Source organism: Oratosquilla oratoria, chromosome 32 (genome assembly GCF_046742065.1).
Source record: "Oratosquilla oratoria isolate Oo_2021 chromosome 32, ASM4674206v1, whole genome shotgun sequence".
NCBI lineage: Eukaryota > Metazoa > Arthropoda > Malacostraca > Stomatopoda > Squillidae > Oratosquilla > Oratosquilla oratoria.
This window is the reverse complement of record NC_134808.1, coordinates 22894510-22921071: the sequence shown is the minus strand read 5'-3', so window position 1 is coordinate 22921071 and position 26562 is coordinate 22894510. Positions and strand designations below refer to the sequence as shown.

The following is a 26562-nucleotide window of genomic DNA, read 5'->3' as shown; positions in this document are numbered from 1 at the left end:
GCACTCATTTAAATCTATCCAAAAGGCCCCCCTTTCTTCTACATTCTTCTCACTGCCAGGCCCATATGCACTTACAAAAACCCACATCTCCTTTCCCAGTTTCACCTTCATCCACATTATCCTTGAGGAAACCTCCTTCCACTCCACTACACGTTTACCTATCTCTTCACTTACTAGTATAGTCACCCCTTCCCTCCCTCGCCCTCTCTTCACTCCTGATAACCCCCCACTTACACTCCCAAACTTACAATCGCCTTCCCTTTCAGCTTAGTTTCACTCAAAGCCAACACATCCATCTTTCTTCTCACAAACATACTACCTATCTCTTCCCTTTTACTCTCATCTGTACCACATCCACGCACATTAAAAGACCCAAACCTTAGGGTGCTGGACCGAGGCCCTCCAGCCCCTCTTATGCCTCTGCCTATTTTTCTAGGAATGTGCCCTGTAGGGCTACAAGGAGAGGGATGCCTAGTCCCAATCCCCATCCCTTTTTTCTCGCCTCTTACGATCCAAGTGGGAATACTTGGTGGCAGTATTCTTTTCCCCCACCACAGGGAATTCCCCCACCATAGAAAAATAAAATACTCAGAGAAATGGTACAATATAGCAACAAGGGTTGGGGGACAGCATAATGGAGGGACAGTCGTAGTATAAAAGTAACAGAGTTTTCCTCTATCATAGACAAAATGATGTGTGGCTCTGGTCCATAGGGGCGCCCCATATAAACCCTAAAGTATCGACTGCATGCTACTTTGCCACAGTAACAAGCAGCCAATATTTACTTTATACTGAATATTGAGAAATCCGAGAGGAAAATTCAATGAACATAATGAAGTAAGAAAATTACCTTCATTAATACTTTTTACAGATGGAGCTGCACCATCACCTTCCAAACTATTCCACCGGATGCCATCTGCTTTCTTCATTTTTACTTCAATCTGTTTTGTACACATGGTTTATGAAAAAGAATATATTATTCTCCAAGGTAGTTCTCAAGTTATATCAAGTTATATCAATTACCAAATATTTTCTTGCAACTAACATCTATACCCAAAGATAGCTTGAATATCATCTAAACTACATACAACAATTTACCTTTGAAGGTACCACCCTAAAGGAAGAATTTGAAGGAATAATGGGGTGACACAGATCCAATTCAAGACTGTAATCACTTCCTGAGGGCAGTTTTGCAGTAACGCTCACCTGACATTAAAGAAAATATCTTTACACATCTTTTCAGAGAATTTTTTTTTACAAAACTGCTAGAAAAAATTCTCATCAACAACATGCTACATTTCTTACTGTTTTATCAGTGAAGTCCACTTTTACATCTTCTTTTGCCATATGTTTTATGAGGATAGTAATAACAACTTGTGAGTCTGTTTGGTACCAATCATGCTTGATCTTTGGTGTTGGCATTGCAGTATTGTCCACAGAAGTGTTGGCTTTGCTGCTTGCATCTTTTTCTTGATCCATCTTGGTCTTGGGTATTGCAGTTTGACTTAGGCTGAGGACTGCAGAATCACTTCCACTGTTTTTAACTTCTTGGATGTCTTTGGAAAAAAAACTTTATATGTTAATTCTTAGCAACTTTTAATAAGATATAAAGGGTGGATTAGACAGTATTTTAATCATTGGTTTTGAAGTACTACTGTGAGCCTCCCCTCCTTGAAAGATCACATATCACCAGACTTCCTACAACATTTCACTCTTTTGCAGTGCATGTATGAAATGCCACATGTAAAAAGGGAGTCACACACCACAAATAAAAACTTCAAAAAATGGCATCAGATTTTGGCAATCTTCAAAAACATATAACTCTGCTTCAAACTATCTTGTTGCTGTGGATGTGCTGTGTCTTGCAACACTGCCTCTGACCCAGGGCAGTGGACAAGGTGCAGGGATGACCCGTCATCCAGGAGGTGCTAAGATGGGAGGGAGGGTGGAGGGGTGTGGAGTGTATTTAGGGATGGAATGGGTGGGAATGATTTTATGCCTTTTTCTTTTTGGCTACCTCCCTTGAAAGGGGGAAAAGGCCTTGGTATATGTATGTATGAATCTTATAACAAGTATGATTCAGTGTTTGTTTGTTATTTTTTAAGTGCCATTTTTAACAGTTTCCTGACAAAATTATGCCACGAGGTATTAATGGGAGTAAAGGAACACGAATTTTTGTATGGACTTTTTACCTTACTTCTAACAGTGCAAGGAAGTCACATCCACAACTATTTGACAGAAGAATGAAAACTAGTGTTATATCCAATAATCCAAGTCTGGCCAAGGATTTCACATGACTCCCTTCCTACACACAGCACTTCAGATGGTTGTGTCATGCAAATGTTATTACTTTTGACACAACAAATATATTTCTTACCTTCCACAGGGAGGTGCTGGAACTCCTGCCAAGCAACATTTTCCCATTCAATCATCAATTCACTGCCCTACATATCTCTTCCAGGGCAAGAGAGATACATACATACATATCCCAAAGGCTTTTTCCCCCTTACACAGGGGGTAGCCAAAAAGAAAAAGGCATAGAAACCACTCCCACCCACTCCATTCCATACATATTCCACTCCCCTCCACCCTCCTCCCTCCCTCTTATACAGAGCAATAAATCTTTGATCAACTCTATCTACCAGCTCTGTTTCCATCTTTATTCTTTCCTTTCAAGTTCCTTTCATCCATTTCTGCTTTTCACTCTTTTTTTTTTGCTCATTTTTCTTTACTCGCTCTTTCCATTTACTCAAACCATCTCAGCATTTTTTGATCAATCCTATCTACCAGCTCTGTTTGCATCTTTATTATTTGCCTCACCTCCACATCATAACCCCCACCATTCTTCTTAAAAACTTCATCCCAAACACACTTAGGCTCTTCCTTTCTGTCTCCTTCAAGTTCCAAGTCTCTATTCTATACAGTGCCATGAGGACACTCAGTCTCTTACATTTTTCTCTTTGCATTCATCCCCAAACACCTACTTTTCATGACACTTTTTATTCCCTCAAGACATTTCCTTCCTTCCCTTACTCTATAATAAATCTCTCTACTTCCCTTCCTTACATGTGATACCACATACTTAAAGCTCTCAACCCTTTAAACTCACCTCCAACCCACCAACACCATAAAGTGAAGATAATCATTTACAACTACCTATAATCTGGGGAAATGAAGTGTTAGGTGAATCAGTTATCCTGGAATTAATACAAAGAGAAGGTTGTATGATGGAGTAATTGTGCCCATGGGACTGAATGGAGTACAGATTTGGAATTTAATGTAGAAAGGGAAAACCTACATGCATTTGAGATGAAGCATTTAAAAATTATGTTAGAAGTTACAAGGATGGATAGCCAGGGAAATGCAAAGGCGAGGCAGAGAGCAGGGGTGGAAATAGAGCTGTTGGATAGGGTAGATCAATAAGTGCTCAGATGATTTGAGCTTATGAAAAAAGAAGACTAACAAAAACAGCATGGAGAGTACAGTTTGATGGAGTGAACTTGCCAATGAATCTCAATGGGTTCTAAACAGATATAAAGAAGTATTTGGAGATATAACAACAAAATTCCAAGTCCTTACTTTTTAAACAATCTATACTCCTTAAAGGTTCTTGTAAATGCAGAGTTTCGCCAGGGCCTACTTTCTGTATACGCCCATCACACCAATCAGCCCACTGGCTAAACTGGTTCAAACCTGCTTTCTCACCTTAAAATTGAGGGAAAATAAAGTGAGAGTTGACACATTTGTTATTCCTGTGGGTTTAAATTACATTTCATTATTCTGAACTTAAGTTTATGACTTACCAGATGATTTCAGTCCACAAGTGAATGCCTCTTTTGCTTGGCTAAAGCAACCAAGATTAAAGAGGGCTTTTCCAAGAGCTAAGTAAGCTTCTGAGCCACCATTCAAACTGACAGCTTTGGCACTATCATTTGCAGCTTCTACAAAAACAAAGTTTAATATACACAACTATAATGCCATCTGACCAATTATTTCTAATTTACTAAGATTTAATATTACACATACTTGCTTTTCTTAAAGGACAATCACAACATTACCTAATTAGTAGCCTATGCTAATTTGAGCACTAGTTCTCATAACCATATGAAATATAGAATTGAGAGTGGAAGAACAAATCTCTGATGAAAAGTGAACAGAAAAAGTCAAGGTCCCAAGCAGGGTACATGTCTAAAGGATAGGAGGAAATACAGTTTTTCATATAGATGCATATATATACTTGGAATAGCTTTGAAGGTGATATAGTCCAAGTTCAAACAATACATAAATTCAAATCTAAACATGATAATTGGAAATCAATGATAGATTAAGTAGGAACAGTATGTGAATTTGAGGCTAGGTGTGATGAATTGGAGAGTAGGGAATGGGAACCAATGAGCACTGCTCTATTCCTGTACTAGTTAGTCATGACGGAGAGGGTGGGTCACCAATTAAGTAAAGTGGCCTTGCTGTGGATGTGCTATGTCTTGCTGCATTGCTTCTGACCCAGGGCAGTGGGCAAGATGCAGGGATGACTTCTCATTCAGGAATAGCCTAGAAGAGAGGGAGGGAGGGGTGGCGAATGGGAGTAGAGTATGTGGGGATAAAATGGGTGGGAGTGGATTTATACCTTTGACTTTGGTTACCTCCCTTGTAAGGGGGAAAAAGGCATTGGTATATGTATGTATGTAGTTAGTTATGGGAGTCCATCAAAATGATGACCACTTCTTCCCTCATACATGAAAAAAGAAAAATGATGATATGAATTCATTTCTTGTCCATTACAATTAGGTAAATACACTCTTATCTCCACCCAAAGGGCTGATACCTCGTCTCTGTAACAAGTTCAATTTGTCACTCCCTCTCCTATTATTAACCCTCTTTTTTTCACAAAAGGAGGGTACTGCACTGGCATCTGACCTACCATACTTCCCCATCACTATGAGCATAGCTCTCGTCCCATAAAATACTAGGTAAATACTAGGTAAAATACCTGTCCAACATACACAAAATACACAAACTCGATGAAATGTAGCACTTGCAATGCCCAAGTCCACTTCAAATGCATCTCACTAATAAGCACATCAATATACAACAAGAGGGACTTGCTCCAAACCCACAACTAAAAACACTACAGTAACATAGGATCATCTACACAAAAGCTTAAATGGAAGCTGGAAAACATAGGACTTAAAGGGAGTACAATGGATGGATACAAGATTTTCTAAATAACTAACATGAGAATAACAGTGAAAGATGAACATGTGAGAATAACAGTGAAAGATGAGATGTAGGCTTGGAGATAGGTGACTAGTGGGGTACAAGACTTGGCTTTGTCGCCTGTATATAAAGAATATTTGTTCCCTGAGTTTCACTACTTTAAAAACCCATAGCCTTACTGTGGCTGGCAACAGTACTTGGGTCCTCCCACGGATCTCTCTGGGAAGAACTTTTAGACTTGTCTGTGTTGTATTGGTGTGGGACTGTTTCTATGTCACTACTCCCATCATTTCGTCCCACTTAGTCACCTTTTATGAAATGCTGGTAAATGCCAGTGGCAGAATTCTTTCCTTTTCCACCACAAGGGGATCAAGAAGAGGTAGTCATAGAAGTGGTAAAGGACAGTTTCAAAGGAACAGTATAAAGTAGTATCATTCCTCTATGAGCGAAGATTTTATTTCTAACATAAACAAATGATGTACGGCTTCAGTCTGTAGGGGCACCCCAAAACAGTCCCTAAAGCATTGGGTGCATGTTAACATACTATCAATACCACAATATACAACAAACAGCATCAGGAATGATATCTAGCCAAGCTGACAGGACAGAAAGAAATATTTGAAGAAAATGAAGATGCCTATCTGAAGACCAATGAGAAAGAGGTGATGTAATAGTTATCTTTAGAATGAAGAATAGAGGAAAAAAAATTACAGAAGATCTGTTAATATGGGATGAAAGAACATCAAGAAGACAGGGGAAAAAAAAATGGACCATTTGAAGGATCTTAGGTAACATATTTCCATATACATGTATTAATCTCTAGAACAAATTAGATATAATTAAAGTAAAAAAATAAATTAATTTAAGGCAAGCTTTGATCAATAGAGAAGAGATGGAACCCCATGACCATAGTTCCAACCCTATATATCACACTCAAGTAAATACACAGAGTACAGGATGCCTGGAATAGATTAGATAAAGAAACAGTGTATGCAAACACTATTCAAGATTTTAAGAAAAAACTTGATGCTGAAAGATAGCTCCCTTCCTGTATAATACAACTAGGTAAATACAATTTGCAATAGCCATCAAATTTAGGTCTCCAGGATTAGGGTATACATAAATATGTCCTTGATACAAGGAGTAGTCTATCAAGGCTACAATTTTTTTTTCTGCTTATCTTACACTCAATGATAGTCTCACCCCATAAGCACATACATGCCTTTCAACTTCACTACCATGGATGTAAGGGTGCATGGATACTACCACTAAAATCCCCAAAATATGGTAACTTTTAGTTACCCAAGTTGAAACTAATGTAACCGGGGACCTAACTGCACTAGGAAAAATTTAAATGAGTAAAAATATTAGAGATAATGTAATTTCATTAAATACTTTCATAGAACTTGAGATTGATATAATAATTACTGCAATTAGTACTGACCTTACCTTTAAATCGTTCCAATTTCAATAAAATTCGGGCTCTCAAAATAAACAGTTCAGGGTCCTCTGGTTTCTCACTTAGATGAGAAGTAATTATCTATAAATATAAAAACCAAATGTTGAAAAAATTTATCTCTTCTATCTATATAAAGGCCTTCTTCCTTATAAGGGAGGTTGCCAACCAATGCATGCATCTCTCCCCACCCATCCTACGCCTTTCCATCACCCATTTGTTTCCCTTTCATCTTAGCTCCTAGTGGAAGAAGGATCATCCCTATTTCCCACCCACTGCCTGCATAATAACCACTGAAGCAAGACACATACACAGCAGGACCAGCTACTTTATTTACATGACAATTCTCCACTCACACCTTTCCTTTGCCTTCTCTCTTCCCTGTTAAACAGACATTCCCCTTTTACTCAAGATCCCCTCTGCCTCATCCATCCACTCCTCTGTCTCCCCCCTCAAGTTCACTCCATCCACCTCTACTTTCCACACTCATTTTGCTAGTCTTTCCTCACTCATTCTACACTTTCTTTGCTAATCTTTCCTCACTCATTCTACACTTTCTTTGCTAGTCTTTCCTCACTCATTCTACACTTTCTATGCTAATCTTTCCTCACTCATTCTTTCCATGTGTCCAAACCATCCTAACATCCTTTCATCAGACCCATCTGACAGCTTCCTTTTAACCCTCACTCTCCTCACCTCTTCATTTCTCACCCTATTCTTCCTCATAATACCCACCATACTTTTCACATTTAAAGTTCTCCTTTCTGCCTCCCTTAAATTTCAAGTCTCTGCCCCATACAGTGGTAAAGGCACAATCACCCCTTCATATAATTTCTTTTCATCCATCCTCAGATACTTCTCATTCCTCCAAGACATTTACTTGTTTCTCTCAGTCTACAGTTTACCTCCACCACAACTCCTCCTTTCCCTGCTACATGTGACCCTATATACTTAAAACTATCCATCTCATCTAACCTACCTCCTCTAAAACTTACCTCTAACTTACCACCATTCTCATATCCTTGCTTTTACCCACATTTATCCTAAACTTCTTCCTAACACTTAATCTCCCAAACTCCATCACCAATTGCCCTTCCCTGACCCACCCACAAGTGCAGTGTCATCATCAAATAACTGACTAACCTCCCCCCACCCTCCACTCCCTCTAACCATCTCCAGTCCTCTGCCCATCACCTTCACATTTATCTCCCATACCACCCCATCCACTTACACATTGAACAGCCATGGTAACAGCACAGGGGTCAGTACTAGCTCCAATAATGTTTGCTATATATGTAAATGACATGAATAAGGGCAATGATAGTTACATGAACTGCTTTGCAGATGATGCAAAATTATTAAAGAGAATAAACCCCATCCACTTTCACATTGAACAGCCATGGTAACAGCACAGGGGTCAGTACTAGCTCCAATAATGTTTGCTATATATCTAAATGACATGAATAAGGGCATTGATAGTTACATGAACTGCTTTGCAGATGACGCAAAATAAGTAAAGAGAATAAACTCCAAAAAAGACTGTGACCCATTGCAGAAGGATCTGAACAAAGTCTCAGAGTGGAGCAAGAGATGGGAAGTAGAATTCAACATCAAGAAGTGCAGTATAATTGAATTTGGAAAAGGCAAGATGAGAATAACAGGACAGTGTAAAATTGACAGAAAAGAAGTAAAGAAAGTAAATTCTGAATAGGACCTAGGAGTAATCATCACCAAAGACATGTCGCCAGGTAAACATATAAATAAAATAGTTGGAGAAACATACAATTTATTGAGATCAATAAAGGTGGCCTTTAGATACCTGGATAAGGAAATGATTAAGAAAATATTACAAACACTGATAAGGCCAAAACTGGAATATGTAGCACTGATATGGTCACCCAGTACAAAAAAGAATACAAAAAAATTGGAAAGAATACAAAGAGCAACGACAAAGTTGGTCCCAACATTTGCAAACCAAACATACGAACAAAGACTGGCCGAACTGGAATTACCAACCCTGGAACAAAGAAGAGAACAAGGGGACCTAATAACCATCTACAGAATTATAAAAGAAAAAGAATGCCTTGATAGAGAGGACCTATTAAAATGGGACAGAGGAAAAACAAGAGGACATGCAATGAAACTCAAAAAGGATAACTACAGAAGAGACCTGAAAAAGAACAGCTTCCCACAGAGTGATAGATGTATGGAACAAATTGGATGAAGAAATAGTGTGTGCAAACACAATACAACAATTTAAGAACAAACTTGATTTTGTGAGATACAAAAACGAGTCACCACGAGCATAGCTCCCCTTCCCATATAATACAACTTGGTACAACTAGGTAAATACAGCCCCACCTTCACCTCAAACCACTCACTCTTACCATTCCCAACCTTAACACAAGCTCTACTACTCAAGCAAAAACTTTTGACTCCCCTTAAAAGCTTTCCCCCTATTCCTTGTATCTGCAATACCTCCTTGTCTACCATGTCATATGCCGTCTCTAAATCCACATATGCCTAAAAATATATCCTTTCCTTTCTGCCAAAAACTTCTTGTAAATCTGTCTTACCACAAAATTTTTATTGAGGTGCCCTTTACCTTTCCTAAGCCCAAACTGTTCTTCATCAATTACTTCCTTTAATGCTCTCCTAATCCTCTCAAAAAGTAAATCCTCTGAAAAAAGCAGAAAAAATTTGAACCAAGTACATAGTATCAACAAACTAGAATATATGAAATATATTCACAACGATAACTGCAAAGAACCTCATGTAACAAAATGTAACAAAAAACTACACCAGCAGCATACTACTCAAACATTAATAATAACCTTCCACCAGTACCACACAAACACATACAAACTCATATCACTATACAAGCCCTTCAAGACAGAATGCCAAACTCAATACTTCACCAACCCCCAGACAAAAACACAACAGAAAAAAAAAATCCCCCCCTATCTAGTAAGAACCATGATGGCACACTTGCATTTAAGATGCCATCCAGTATTGAAACTGGACTAACACATAATAGGCCTGGTCACAGATTCAAACTGCCTCACATACAACCATCACACACAGAGGACAGAACAATTCATACTACAGTAAGTCCTCGTTATACGGTGCATATGCGTTCCTGAAAACCTTACCGCAAATTGAAATTACCATATACCAAACCCATTATTACATGTAATAATAGGATATGGCAGATGTACCTTCTCCCTGCTCTTTCCTCTTCAAGATATCTAGCGGATACCGTATCTGTGAATTTTTCTTACCATAAATAGAATCGAGGGTAGTAATTACCAAATACCGTCACTGTGAATTTACCGGATAAAGAATTACCGTATAAGGAGGACTCGCTGTACAAAGCCCTACACTAATTATCCCTAGACAACAGCACATCTTCCCAGAGTAGTTGTGGATCTACCAAGAGGCTGTTGCCAGCTACCTGAAAACCACAGATCTTCTGCAAGAGACCAGGGGCAATGGACTGATTGATTACCCTCAAGTTCTATGGTGATCTTTATGGGGAAGTGATCTGTAGATCATGGATGGTTTCTCAACTTGTATGTGGCTGGTGTGAAGGTGAGCACATCCAGTATTTCATTTCCTATTTGATATGTTGCTTTGTGTGCACAACCATATTGGGTGGTGTGCATTCATGTCCTATCAGTATCTGGTTTGTTAAGTCATTGAAAGATTGGAGTTGAAGAGGCTAGCCTGATGGCTGATGGGGAGGATGGTATGTAGATATGCCTAGATGTAGTTTTCTTTGTGTTTGGATTATGATTATTTCCACTGTGGTGTCTGTTTTGATTGACAGAAATCAACCATTCTGATTCATACTTATTGAACACAACCATACTTGAAAAATTATATATATATATATATATATATATATACAGTCGAACCTCAAAAGCCCGGACCCTCGTATGACCGGTCGAAATGAACAAAGGGCGGACTTTTCAAGCAAAGTTCCCTATTTGTCCGGTAGGTGGCAGCGACGGCCGTACACGTGTACTCAAACCCGGCCCAGTCAAGCCGCCACCAGGGCTGCCGTTTCGTAGAATTTTGTACCAAAACGTAGTAAAATAGTGGCATGTGGCAACTGCACAAGGACATGAGGAATTTTTTTTCTACATATCAGCGGGCTGTTAAAAACATTCAAAAACTCAAACTTTTGTTTAAAAATCATAGAACTAGTTATCAAATAATAAATGGTACATCAAAATATGACTTTTATTGGTAATTGTGTTACTTATAAGATATTACACCCCAAAAGATACGTTTTTACGGTGTAGAAAAAATTTCTACGCTAAAGTTTCAGCTTCCTTTTAGCGATAATAATATAGAAAAAAAAAATTATATCTTACTGAATATGTTAGGGCATGGGGGCCTTATATACATTCAAGAATAAAAAAACTAGAACCAACATTTTGTCAAAGTTTGACAAGCATATCTTGCTATGAAAGTCTGCACACACCCGAGAAAAATGTATGCCCTGGTATGGCAACACTCCCATTCTACATGGCAGTGTAGAAAACGCGGCAACCCTGGCTGCCACCACTGTCCCACGTGCATACCTTCCGATATTTACAGTGTACGTAATAAAAAATACAGTACAGTACACTGTATGTACAGTACATCTACATGCCTGTATTAGTTATTACAGAATTATTAGTATTATAGTATTATTATTACAGTATTGTTATTATTACAGTGTTAGAGTATTATTCTTATGTGTTTCTATGCTATATCATACATTACCTATATGTATACCACTACGAAAATCTACGGGTGTTAGGAGACATTTTCGATGACCGGACTTTTGGCATGACCGGACCGCCCTTCCCCCCAATTAGTCCGGGCTTTCGAGGTTCGACTGTATATATATATATATATATATGTTCACACACACAAACTTCTTCTTTAATAAAGAAACAGAGGTGGAAGAGAAATGGATGATATTAAAAGAAATTTATAATGAAGGAGTGGATAGATACATACCAAAACAAAACCAGGAAAATTTTTACATTAAGTGCTGGTATAACAAAAAATGTAGCGAGGCAAAAGATAAATCACACAGAGCTTGGAAAAGATGGAAAAAAAAATGGTAAGTGGCAAATATATATTAAGCTCAGAAATTACTATGTAAAAATATGCTTGGAAGAAAAAAGAAACTATGGAAAAGACATAATAGACAAATGTAAAGATCAAACTAAATCATTTTACTGATATGTCAATGGTAAACTAAAAAATAAACAGGAAATAGTAAAACCATGTCAAGGCAACATAGAATATACAGAGGATATAGAAATGGCTGAAATTATGAACAAACATTTCAAATCTGTATTCACAAAAGAAAACATACACAATTGGAATGAAGGAAGGGGAGAAAGATCCCCTCCCCAATGAGAGAAATTATTGTGACAAAGAAAGAAACAAGGGACCAAATAATGAACCTTGATGTCAGAAAATCACATGGCCAGGAGAGAATTGCATACTGGATACTAAAATAATGTACAGATAAACTAATGGACAAAATATACAAGACAATAGATAGCTCACTCAAAGAAGGAAAGGTACCACAAGATTGGAAAAATGCTAATATCATGCCAATATACAAAGGGGGAGACAAGACCCAACAAACTATAGACTGGTCTCCTTTACAAGTACAATAGCTAAAATTTGTGAAAAAGTCTTCAAAAGTAGATGGACTAAACTTCTGGAGGAGAACAATATACTAAATCTGAAACAATTCAATTTTAGACAGGGAAGATCATGTGCCACAAATCTGACCTGTTTCTGTTCAAGGTTAATAGATTTAATGCAAAAAAAGGACGGATGGGCAGACTGTGCTTTCCTAGACTTACAAAAAGTGGTTGATAAAGGACCATACATATACTATTAAGAAAACTTGAAACAACAGGAGGTATACATGGAAAATTATTGAAATGTATGGAAGATTTCTCGCATGAGAGAAAAAGGCGAGTAGTGCTCAGATATAAAAACTCTACTTGGGAAGAAATGATAAATGGAATCCCACAGGGTTTGGTATTGGCTCCAATAATGTTTGCTATGCATGTAAATGACATGGTGTAGAATGTTACATAAACTTCTTTGCAGATGATGCAAAACTACTTAAGAAAATAAGAACAAAAAAAGATTGTGAATTGCTACAGAGAGACCTGGACAGTCTGGGAATGGAGTCACAAGTGGGAAGTGAACTTTAGCATTAAGGAATGTAGTAAAATGGAATTTGGAAGAAGTAAAAAAAGAATTTCAGGACAATATAAAATCGGTGCAAAGGAAATAAAGAAAGTTGGTCCCAAAAAGGACCTAGGAGTAATTATCACCAAAGGCACGTCCCCAGACATGCAGATAAATAAAATAGTTGCAGAAACCTATGATTTACTAAGATCAATAAAGGTGGCTTTTAATTACTTGGATGAGGTAATGGTAAAAAAAATACTATTCACACTGATAAGACCAAGATTGGAGTATGCTGCCACACTATGGACACCCAGTACAAAAAAAGAATATAAGGAAACTAGAAAGAATCCAAAGAACAACGACAAGGATGGCTCCAACATTTTCAAAATTGACATATGAGCAAAGATTGTCTAAACTGGTACTACCATCCCTGAAACAAAGAAGAGAAAGAGGCAATCTATTGGCCATTTACAGAATCATGAAAGGCTTGGAAGTCCTTGACAGAGAAGACTTATTAAAGTGGGACAGAAGAAAAACAAGGAGACATGAAAAGAAACAAACTCATAAAGGATAGTTATACAAGAGATATTGAAAAAAAAAAAAAAGTCTTCTAGAGAGTGATGGGAGTCTGGAACAAATTGGATGAAACAATAGTGTGTGCAAACACCATGCAAGAATTTAAGAACAAACTAGATGTTGCGAGATCCAAAGACGGGTCACTACGAACATAGCTCCCCTTCCCATATAATACAACTAGGTAAATACAAGCAGCCCTTTCCCCCTTTTATGGGAGTTGGCCAAGACAAAACACCCCCACATTATAAATACAATCTATTCAACCATTCCTTCTACTTCAGACCCTCTGGGATGAAGGGTTTCCCTGTCCCCCACCATACTGTTTGGATCAAAAGTGATGGAGCTATGAACTTTATTTTGAAATGCATACCATCACCAAGTCCATTTATTCATATGGTATTTTCATATATTTACAAACAATCCACAGCAAGGGATAGTTTATAAATATATGAAAATATCATATGAATAAATAAACTTGGTGCTGGTATGCATTTTAAAATAAAGTTCCTAGCAGCATCACTGGGAGTGGATTTAGGCCTTCGACTTTGGCTACCTCCTTTGTAAGGGGGAAAGGGCCCTTGGTATGCATATACAAACTATCCACATATGTATGGCAATCATCAGGTTTTTCTCATTCTTATAAAATATAACTTTACCCAACTAACCAGCATCAGTAACAATAATTTACTATTAACTAATAGCATTAACAATAAATCTTTAATATAAACAATGAAACAAACCTCAACAGCTCGAAGATAGGATCCTTCTCCTATCAGCTTATCAATTTCACTGGAAGAGAGATGGTAAAAATAATGACTAATGTATTCTAAACAATGTTATATACAATATACATCACAGGTTCTCACCCCTTTACAGGGGAAGTGGCTGTATTAAAGCACACACCTGCACTATACCCAATTACAATCCATTTAACTAAAACACCTGTCCCATCTTAGCATCTTGGATATGAAGTCATCCTTATCCTTCATCACACTGCCTGGGCCAAAAGCAATGCAATGAGACATAACTCTTCCACTGCAGGACCTTACAGCCAGAGCTAGTTTACCCCCACTTTTTCATCATGAGGTGACCTCCCCTTCTGACCCACTAGAAACAATTTATAAAGCAAATGAGAGCATTCCTTCCGGTCACATCATCCCTCCATCCACCCACAATCTCCCTCCACTCATCCCCACCTCCTGCTCTCTCTTGCCTGCTCAACAGACATTCTTTATGCATCCAAGGCCCTTTTCATTCTATCTATCCATTTCATTCTCAGTCTTCTTCTCAAGTTCACTACATCCACTTCTGTTTTCCATTATTTTTCAGTCTTTCCTCATTCATTCTTTCTATATGCCCAAGCAAACTCAGCACTCTGATCTACCCTATCCAACAATCCCCTTTCTATCATTCTTTTGACACTTAAAAAAAAAAAAAAAATTCTGCTTCCCTTATATTCCAAGTCTCTGCTCCATACAGCATCATGAGTGCAATCACTTAATCCTATTCCTCTTAACATTTTTCAGTCCATCAAGATGTTTACTTGTTTCCTTTACTTTATTATCCAACCCCACAACCACTCCTTCATTCATCACCCCATATAACCGTCAAAATACAACTCTCCATTTCAAGTATTTTACTCTTCACACTCATTCATCCTATCACCTACTACCATCATTCTGTGTATATCTTGACACTGCTTTTGCCTATGTTCACTCAAAACATTTTTCTCTAATATACCCTCCCAAACTCAGTTTCCAACTGTTTCAAATCTCTCTTTAAATCAATCAATTCATTGTCCCTGGTCTCTCTTGCAGAGGGCCTGTGGCCTCCAGGTAACAGGCAATAGCCTCCAGGTGGAACCATAGGTTACTTGGGTAAGATATAGCATTGTCGTCTCAGGATTGTTAGTGTGGGGCATTGAAGTATGAGGCATTCTGTGCCTTCTGTGACAATTTGAATCTGGCCAGGCCTGTTCTGTGCTGGTACTGTTTTAATGTTCCTCAAAGTCAGCCACAAATGCAGTGTCACCCACTGGTTCATTTTTCAACAAATCCAAGTCTGTACCTTGTACCCTTGCCTTTACCTCCCTTATCACCCTATTCATATACATTGAACAACCATGATGACATTAAATAACATTTAGGGCAAACCATTAACTCACCATTCCCAACTCTCACACATGCACTATTAATCATACAACAGTTCTTGGCTGCTTTCAACAAAATTCCCCCACTGTATATACCTTTAACACCCTCTACAAGCTTATTTATAAATCCTATCATACAACTCCATATAAATGAATGACCATAAAACATTATCTTTTACTAAACACTTCTCACATACCTGTCCCATCACAAATACCTGCTCTGCACACCTCTTCTTCCTCTCTAAATCCTACATTACTCTTACCCAATTGTTCGCCATGTTTCCCTCCTAAGTAGTGTTATACAAAATAATAATTACTGCTGCCTCAAGTTTCACTGACTGAAAACTTGCACCCCCACAATCTCTGGAAATGGTCCTTGTCCCTTTCTATAGATATTCTGAATTGTTGTCTGTTGTATTAGTATGGGACTACTTCTATGTAGCTTATAGCTGTGGAAGGAGGGGAGCAGTCACTGGCTGTCAGCCCTCCTTGTGTGAAAAGATGGGGGATATGATGTTGATATAGATCTTGGGCCCAATCTAGAGACAGTTACTCCCTTGGGACTACAACTCCAGATGAAGGTGAAGGTGTATTTTTGATGGACAACAAGGAAATGTTTTTTCTGATAACTATATTGCAGGACCACTTCTAGCAGGTCCCATCACTGGTCCCTGGTTTCTACAAATATCAAAAGTATCCAAAGCCATTATGACAAATTGGGGATACCAATAAATCATTTCACAGTACAAATACAGTAGGTTCTAATTCTACAGTAATGCTAATTGCTACAGATGTTTTTGACATGGTGGTTTCTGACATTACAATTATAAGTTCTAAATACACTATTTCTGCAGCTTATACTGTGCAGCATTTCTTAAACTAATCAATACCACATAATCATGATGTACATTTCAATGAAACATAATGATAGAAGTAAGAAATCATGCAAAAAAAAATATATATACCAATTTAATTGACATGCAAGAGGAATTCTAGACTAAGACCTCTGTTGAATTTTCTCATCATTGTTACTAATCAGATGCATGCAAGGTGCTTCCACTCACACATAAACTATGTTTTGAATTGATAGTGGACTCATCATGCTCTTATAGTCATAAAACAGTTATATTTTTACATGCAAATCACAAGACCTTTTCCCCTTTTTAAAGGGGAAGGCCAAGTCAAAACATACCACTCTACACCTATCCAAAACCCATTTATCCTCCTATATGACATTAATAAAAATTGATGGAGTACAAGGCATAATATCCAGCTTTGACAACCTTAACCTTGTAAATATTATAGATAAAATGAGGGCTGCTAGATTGAGATGTGCAGAATACAGTATACACTCTGATGAAGAATGTATTAAAATTGCCTATCCTAGCCTCCTGGCTAGTACAGTGGTAACATGCTGGCCTGATAATCATGGGGTCAGCAGATCGATCCCCGCCTGGGCCTGTGAACTTAAGCTGTTTAATGGGAGGTTACTACTATGGCTGGGCACCATGGTGGTGGGTTGAAGCTTGCCTCAGCTGATGTTCTGAGGTGAGTCTTTGAGACTGATATTGGAACAGAAACTTGGCAACTTCAGCTTTAAGATTGTATGGAGGACCATGGGGAAGACCTAGAAAGCAATGGAGGGAAAAGGTCATGGAAGCAGTAAACAAGATAGACCTGTATGATGATGATGATTGGGAAGAAAGTGCCTTGGACAGGGATTGTTGATTGAGGCTGATTCAAGTGGTGTGGGGTCAGAGGGCCAAAGTGCCACTGGAGTAGTAATAGTAGTAGTAATCATGGTGCCTCATGGATGAAGAGTTATCCCTCTCCATTGCCAAAATTGGGCCAAAGGCAATGAAGCAAGGCATAGCACCTCCACAGTAGGGTCCAACAGCCATGGCTAGTTTATCTTCATTATATGTAGACCCCCTTCCCTCATCCACTAGAAAACTCTATGGAGGAGACAACAAAAATATTCCTTCAGGTAACATAATTTTATTTCTTCACTCATTCAGAACCACTCTCCATATACTCCTATCCCCTGCATTCTCCCTTGTTCAACAGACATTCTTCTTGCCTCCAGTGCTCCTGTCACCCAATTCATTCACCTCATTCATGGATTTCCTCTTAAGTTCTCTCATTCTGTTTTCCACTCTTATAGTTTTTCCTCATTCTTTTCATATGCCCATACCACCTCAGCACTCTTTGATCTACCTTATCCAATAACTCTTTCCAACCCTGCTCTCTGCATCACCACCACATTTTTCACTTTATCCATCTTTGCAAACATTTAATTTCAAGCAGATATAGGTTCTTCCTTTCTCAATGCAAAGTCCCAGCTACATACAGTACCGTATTTTTCGGACTATAGCCCACACCGTTATATGACCCGCACCCCCTTACACCTTAGTGAAAATCCACACAAGACCCGCACCGCTGTATGACCCGCAGTCATATGGCGTGCGCGGCAGTGTAGATCCGACGATGTATACCACCCATGCATGGGTGGCCACAGGCACAGCTCACGGCGGTTGTTGTTACGGCCGGCCGTTGACGTGGTGATCAAAGTAATTTCAAAGCTGAGGCTTTTTCTAAATTTTCTGTTTCATCAATGCTTATGTGATTTATAAAAAAAAAAGATATATGTTTTCCGATATTAGCAGGTTTCTTGGTGATATCTTGTTTTTCAGGATTCATCACAATTTGGTTTCTGAAGCTGCCACTAGATGTAGTGGTAGCTTCGATGAAAGAGGGGTGATCTCGAAAGTGTGCAACTGATCTTACGATGCCTTTGGGATGGGTCGAAGACGCGGCATTGCGATTCATGATCATGATACTAGTATTCCTCCAGTCCTATTTATTTCTGATTGTGATGAAGATGAAGAATAACCAACAAATTACATTTCAATATATTTTATTGCACTTATATATATATATTACAAAGAACCTTAATAAATTTGTGTAAATAATGCCATAAAACCCTGTTTGATTGTTTACCGGTAATTAATCAATTGGTTTATAAATGCCATACAAACACTGGTAATTAATTTTTAAACCAAACAATTTCCAATGGTTAGTTTTCAATAGAATAGAACAATAATGGAGCACATTACTGAACTGTTATGAACAGAGTCAATGGAGCACATCGTTATTAGAAAAAAAAAACACGGTGATCACAGACGACAGTCAATGTTTATGAAGGCGTATCATCGCTCACGAAGCCATCGAATTCCTCATCCTCTGTATCGTCATGGAAGAGGTTGTGGTATAAATCGGCCAATTCTGATGCAGTGACCTCATCCGTTTCCATTTCGATTTCGGATTCGTCCGATTCCTTTTCCGAGTCATAGCATGCATCGAACATTGCAGGATGGCACATTTCTGATTTACGGAAACCGTTCTGAATAGTCGATTCTTTAATTTTCTTCCATGCTTGAACGACCCACATGTAATACACAAATTTAGCATTAAGGAATCAGGTACAGTTTGTAATTTGCAATTGCGAAAATGGCCGCCCGCTTGTTTTTGTTTGATCGCGACACACGATGTTGGTGTTGGTACCGGTCACTTGTATTGTGTTCATGCTGTTTAGTTAAGCCTGTTTTATTTGTGATAATGCCTTTATTAATAACAAGAGCATGTAAAGCGGGTAAGACAAATCCTACCTTCTCTTTGTCGTTTGTCTCGATAGTACGCGCTGTATTATGACTTTAATCAACTTTCAAACGACGAATCCGGTCGGTCCCCCCGCAAATCCCCGATCCGAGAGGGCACCCAGCTAAACTAATCGTTCATTTTTTTTTTTTTTTTTTTTTGACTGCATAAGAGGGTAATTTCTAACCAGAATCCACAGATGACCCGCACCTTTATATCACCCGCACCCCCGAATTTTGGCCCCTTTCTGAGGCAAAAAGCCGCGGGTCATACACCGAAAAATACGGTACTCAAGGCACAATCATTCCTTTGTACAACCTTCTCTTAGTATACAGACCCAGACACCTATTTCTCATGACATTTTTCACTCCCTCAAGACATTCATTTGCCCCCTTTACACTATAACTCTCCTCCGCCTCCATTCTCCCACTCACTGCTACATGCAACCCCAAACACTCTCTCATTTCCTTCCAGCCCCCATAAAATTAGCATCCAACCTACCACCATCAGCCCTTTTACATCTCACTACCTTGCTTTTGCCTACATTAAGCATTCTCCTTTCACACACCATCTTAAACTTTGCCACCAATTGTTTCAATCTATCCTCATACTTGCTCACAAACACAGTATCATCTGCAAAAACCAATAGCTCAATTCACACTACCCTTCAATCTCATTAACCAACTCCAAACCCCTGCTCAGCACTTTCATATTTCTATCTTTATACCAATCACTTTTCCCCCTTTGTAAGGGAAATAGCCATACCTACTCCCACCCATTCCACTCCCATCCATCACCCTTTCCCCCTTCTCGTCCTAGCTCCTCATGGATGATGGGTCATCCCTGTATCCCACCCACTGACCTGGGCCATAAGCAATACAGCAAGACACAGTACATTCACAGCAAGACTGATTCACTTAATCAGTGATCTCCCACTCTCCATCCCGTCATATTTACTTCCCTTATTACCTCATCCATTAGCCCCACAGAAAAACTCCTTCCAAGAGAAGCCAGAAAAAATATAACACAATATTGGCATAGTCATAGCAACAAACTGACCTCGACAGATTTCCCCCTAACCCATACATCTACAATACAAGTCAACCCTATCATACACTTTCTCCAAACCCATGAAAGCCCAAGAAACATCATCACCCTTCACAATTTTTTTCATCTGTCTTACCATAAATACTTAATCTATACACCTTATTCCTTTCCCAAACCCACACTGCTTTTCCCCAATTATTCCCTTTGTTCTTTCCTAATCCTCTCAACATCCTCCTATACACCATACTGACTAAACTTAACAGTGATCTCTTTAAAACTCTTACTTTCATATTTGTCCCTTTTCTCTTATAAAATGGAAATATACTCCTACAGTTTACTGGTACACTTCCTTCTCTTAGATACACATTAAACAATCTCACCAGCTATCCCACTACCCTCCACCCTTTGTCTAAAATTCCACTGCCCAGGTGTTTTACAAGAGGTCTCTTGATTAAGCATAGGAGGGTTTTAAGAGTTTATGAGAACAAATTAAGGAAGACAACATATCTAAATAATATAAAATAAAATAAATTCCATATGGTTGCATTAATACTTGGAATAGCTTAGAAGGTAATATAGCCCAAGCCAGAATATATGAATTCATATCTAAATATGATAACTGGGAATCAAGGATACAGGTTGGAATTGTACACGAATTTCAGGCTAGGTATGATAAATTGGAAAGGAGATGGGACCCAACAACCTGTGATTCTTCCTTATATACTACAACTAGGTAAGTGCACTGCCCCTCCCTAGATGTAGACAATCATCTTGAGTGACTTATGGGCCAATCCAGTGGCTGTTGCCAGTTCACTAGGAACCATGGGTCGCCTCCAAGAGATATTTAGGGTAACAGATTGACTGATTGACTGGACAAGGTTAACTTCTTCAATACGATGATGCCTATGTATGCATCATGAGCCCTGTCAAAGTCTGGGGTGATCATTCTTCATGTGATCCAATATATACACACACACAAAGAGGAAAAAAAATCTACAAAACTGTGATCAAAGAAATGAAGTAAGATTTCCTCCAATGAAGAAATTAAATATAGCTCAGAATGAAATCAGGAATCAAGTCACATGGCCCGGATAGAGTTGCAAACTGGATACTAAAGGAATGTATAGATGAACTAACAAGAAAAATATACAAAATAATTGAATGCTCACTCAAAGAAGGAAAATTAACAGGAGACTGGAAAAATTCCAATATAGTGTCAATATATAAGGGGGGAAATAAGGAAGACCCAACAAATTATGGACCGGTGTCCCTAATGAGTACAATAGATAAAATTTGTGAGAGAATCATCAAAGATGAATGGACAAAATATCTGGAAGAGAATAATATATTGAACCAGAGGCAATTTGGATTCAGACAGGGAAGATCATGTACCGGTACCACTAATTTGATAGATATATTGCAAGAAAGGGATGGCTGGGCAGACTGTGCCTTCCTGGGCCTACAAAAGGCATTTGATAAGGTACCACACAGAAAATTGCTATATAAATTGGAAACAATTGGAGGCATACATGGAAAACTATTGAATTGGATGGAAGAAAAATGAGAGTAGTACTCAGAGACAAATATTCAAAATGGGAAGAAATGAGTAGTGGCATCCCACAGGAGTAAGTACTAGCTTCAATAATGTTTGCTATATATGTAAATGACATGGATGAAGGTATTGAAAGTTACGGTACATGAACTGCTTTGCGGATGACTCAAAATTATTAAAGAGAATAAACTCTGAAATAGACTGTGACTCATTACAGAGTGATCTGAGCAAGTCTCAGAGTGGAACAAGAGATGGGAGGTAGAATTTAACATCTATCAAGAAGTGCAGTATAATTCAATTTGGGAAAAGCAAGAAGAGAATATCAGGACAGTATAAAATTGACAGAAAAGAAGTAAAGAAAGTCAATTCTGAAAGGGACCTAGGAGTAATCATCACCAAAGACATGTTGCCAGATAAACATATAAATAAAATAGTCGGAGAAACATACGATTTTTGAGATCAATAAAGGTGGCCTTTAAATACCTGGATAAGGGAATGATTAAGAAAATATTACACTGATAAGGCCAAAACTGGCATATGAAGTGCTGATATGGTCACCCAATACAAAAAAGAATACAAGAAAATTAGAAAGAATACAAAGAGCAATGACAAAGATGCCCCCAACACTTTCAAACCTGACATATGAATAAAGACTGGCTGAACTGGAATGCCGACCCTGGAATAAAGAAGAGAATGAGGGGACCTACTAACCATCTACAGAATTATGAAAGGAAAAACAAGAGGACATGCAATGAAACTCAAAAAGGATAACTACAGAAGAGACCTGAAAAAAGAACAGCTTCCCACACAGAGTGATACATATATAGAACAAATTAGATGAAAAAATAGTGTGTGCAAACACAATACAAGAATTTAAGAGCAAACTTGATCTTGCGAGATACAAAAAAGGGTCACCACGAGAAAATCAAGAAAGACAGTTATAGAAGAGACCTGAAAAAGAACAGCTTTCCCCACAGGGTAATAGACGTTTAGAACAAGTTAGATGAGAAAGTGGTGTGTGCAAAAACGATATATGAATTTAAAAACAGTCTAGATAAAATGAGACATGAAGACAGGACACTATGAGCATAGCTCCCCTTCCCATAGAATACAACTAGGTAAATACACACACATATACATATATTTATATATATATATATATATATATATATATATATATATATATATAATATATATATATATATATATACATACCAGCCTTCCAGGTTAACTATTTCTGAAATAATGAAACCGCATATTCCTTTATCTCGAGTGAAAAATGGAATTAATCATCCACAAAATTATAGACCTTTTCATACATCAAATTTTGTCCTTCTGAACATACATGCAGCCAAGGTGGGGGTGTCACAATACCATGGCTCCCTGACTTTAAGGTCAAAATTCCAGCAACTTTCTAGCAACACGAGCAATCATCAATGTTATCTCTTAATGGAGACAGTGCTGCAACCTAAACTTTCTCATACAATTCCATTGTTTCTACAAGCTTACCTAGTTCAATTACATGGGATGCCCAGTTTAACTGTTAAAACTGGTGCTAAAATGGGTGTTACTCTGGGTGTTTCTTTTGGGGGACCCTATATAGCTATTTATCATGTTATTATCATGTATTATGCCTTATATATATTTCATTGTTATTTCTGATTGATATATATGTATTTACTTTATAAAAAATTCAACTTATGAATATACAGTAAACATAATTGTGATTGATTGCTTACTTCACAGCTATGTGAAACCCTAGTCCATTGGCGGTATATTGGGTGTTTCTAGGAGGGACCTGATGTACCTATTTATCATATTAGTATCAAATTTATTGTGATAAATATATAATGATAAATAAGTACATTGAGTTCCCCCAAGAAACACCTAATATACCCCCAATGGACGAGGATTTTCACATAGCTGCAAAGTAGGCAATCAATCACGATTATGTTTACCATACTCACAGATGAAGTTCTGGAAGAGGCTCATGCCTGTGACTCCCTCAATAACCTGATTACCATTATTCCCGGCATGTACTACATATTTATCAAGTAATAATAACATGATAAATAGCTACACAGGGTCCCCCAAAAGAAATACCCAGAGTACCACCAATTTTACCAGGTAAACCAAGCATTTACAGTGACCAATTACATGGGAGGTTAACCCCTTCCATACGGTGCCGCACACGTAGGTGTCATGGGGAGCGAGTGTATTCGCGAGGCTGCCATATCGGCGTCTTGATTATATTTATTGTAGTCGCCCCTCTATAATGACATTCTTTCTAATTCTTTTGTAATCGCATTTTCTATGGTTATCAAAATTCACGGGTGAAGAGAGAACGATCGATATAAGCGGTGACTATATTTTATGATGCGAGTATTATTACGACACGTACGGCTGGCATTGGTTGCTGCCACCGAGATCTAAGTCCATGACGCCTACGTGTGCGGCACCGTATGGAAGGGGTTAAGAGACTTACTAAGGTAGGTTTTTGCATTTCTTTTAACCACTTCCATACGGTGATGCCTATGTAGGCGTCATGAGGAGCAAGTGGATACGCGATGATGCCGACGTCGGCGTCTTGATTATATTTATTGTAGTCGTACCTACGTAACCTCCATTCTCTCTAAACTGGCTTCATCATATTTTCTATGGTTATCAAAATTCATGGGTGAAAGAACGAACGATTGAGCACTGACTTTATTTTTTATAATTCGATTATTATGGTGCAACATCGCACGTCGGGCAGTTAATGCTGCCTGATGTGCGATGTGCCCTGGAGTGAAGAGGTTAAGGATCCCATCTATTGTAAACTAAATTTTTAGTTATGCACACTTATGTGATATACCAATAGAAAATAATTTTATAAATTATAATACATCAACACAATATGGAATGTTCTTGCTGGAAATCAATAACAAAAAAGTTGCTAAAACCAATTTACTAACAAATGAAGTTGCAGCAATTGAAGGATACATCGTTTGTTTTGATACACGCCAAGGTTGAAGAAACGAAAGGATGATAAATTCATCTATTCTAACCTACATAACCTAACCTATATTTAGTAATTTGGTACCTCAAATACTAAAGATCGTCTGGGTCATCATCATGGATGCTGACAGCCTGATTATTATTGTACTTCAGACAATTAACAGATGATGGCAGAGCCCCATGTTCTCACAAAGTCCAAGGAAGCCCTATTGTCTTTGTAACAGTGTTTAATAACATCACCTGTTGTTGGAGAATACCCTGTCCACAACATGAAAGCCATCATCTAACTAACAGTAACTGGACTGGACAGACGATGGCGTGGCATCCATACCATATCCTAGCAGCTTCGTTCGTTAGTAGATAGGCTAGTTGCAAAGTTTCTTGTTATTTATTTCTGCCAAGAATATAGCATACTACGTTCATGTACCTTAATTTTCAAAATTAATATTTAGTTTTTTAATGCTATATCACATAGGTGTGCACAACTAAAACAATACCTTGTAAACTATCTCCCATCAACAGTAAACTAGGCTTTTATTTCAATATTATCAATTAAATTATCATTAATTAGATTATCTAATATATAACTATGAATAAAACTTTACTGTCAACATGACATGTCATGTGGTAAGTAGTATTACCCATTCTATTTGAACCAGTGAAGGTCTACCTCAGCTGTGCCAATAACAAGCGAAATTCTCATAAGTATGTATCCAATAGGCTTCTTATAATAAGAAGCCTGTTGGATACATACTTATGGCTGGTTATCCTTTACTAAATAAGACTTATTTAGTAAAGGATAACCAGCCAAGGCATGATGATGATCATGATGTAGCCCCCGTCACATCCGTAGCACATTTACCTTTTCATCTGAAGAAAAACATATCACTCTAGTTTGAAATTCTTCCTAAGTCCTCATATATTAGCTGTAATAATATTTTCTGCATACATTACGTACTTAAGAAACCGTTTCTTGACTGTTGGCTGTTGCCAGTCCCTCCCCAATTCTTTGTCTTTGAGTACGATCTTAAGGGAGCTCCCGTGTCCCCCCCCCACCACCCCGTTTGACAAATCCTGATTGTGTCACTGTTTCTAAACAGATAGGGTATTTAAAGACTGTTGCAATAATATTCACAACATTGATTTCATCACGATTAAGTTCCATGTAACGTAGTGATGATTTACTGTCACTGTAAGCACTCGACTCTTGTTGGATGTTTCGTTCAATGAAATCGTGAGACCACAATTACAAAAACTTACATAAGGGTTTCATTCGCCATGAGATTGCTCAAAATTAAGCGGTGAATACCTCCTTTCTATATTGCCGTCCAACTCGACTTTTTGAGTCCCAGCTGATCTTGTTTTGCTCACACAAGTGTTACCAAGCAAACACTTCCGAATCCGCCAAGCTACATGTGAAAACCGCCAAACCTAATCTATCCTTGAAGTAGCCAAATGAACTAGAAGAAACAGCCAATTCGAATTTCATACTGTCGTACATAGTGTACAAGTTTACATTTTCCAGGCAAGTGACACATTAACATTTGAGGGTTGGTTTGAGTATCATGGTAACTATAAGCCCTATTCCGTTTAACATAAACAAGTAGAATTGATCAAACTAGGCGTTGGTTCAAACCCCACTGGTAAAGAAGGCTAACAGTGGAAACAAGTCTTAGGGACTTTCTTGTGCCA

At 38.1% G+C, this 26562-nt stretch overlaps 1 protein-coding gene across 2 annotated transcripts in view; it reads right to left on the bottom strand.

Moving 5' to 3' along the window:
• The window catches only part of Sgt1 (suppressor of G2 allele of skp1), a 38307-nt gene extending 12020 nt beyond the window's left edge, over positions 1–26287 (bottom strand). Inside the window, exons 1-8 of one of the 2 annotated variants that reach the window (XM_076213876.1) lie at positions 26131–26287; positions 14209–14257; positions 6667–6757; positions 3804–3941; positions 3580–3705; positions 1306–1556; positions 1099–1206; positions 851–941 (exon numbers count right to left, since the gene is read on the bottom strand). In XM_076213876.1, coding sequence (XP_076069991.1) covers positions 851–941; positions 1099–1206; positions 1306–1556; positions 3580–3705; positions 3804–3941; positions 6667–6757; positions 14209–14257; positions 26131–26150 — 874 coding nt within the window. In that variant the 5' untranslated portion in view covers positions 26151–26287. Of the gene's footprint in view, positions 1–850; positions 942–1098; positions 1207–1305; positions 1557–3579; positions 3706–3803; positions 3942–6666; positions 6758–14208; positions 14258–25732; positions 25756–26130 lie in introns of those variants that run through there. The other variant, XM_076213877.1, reaches the window with a different exon arrangement.
• Positions 26288–26562: the final 275 nt, after the last annotated feature.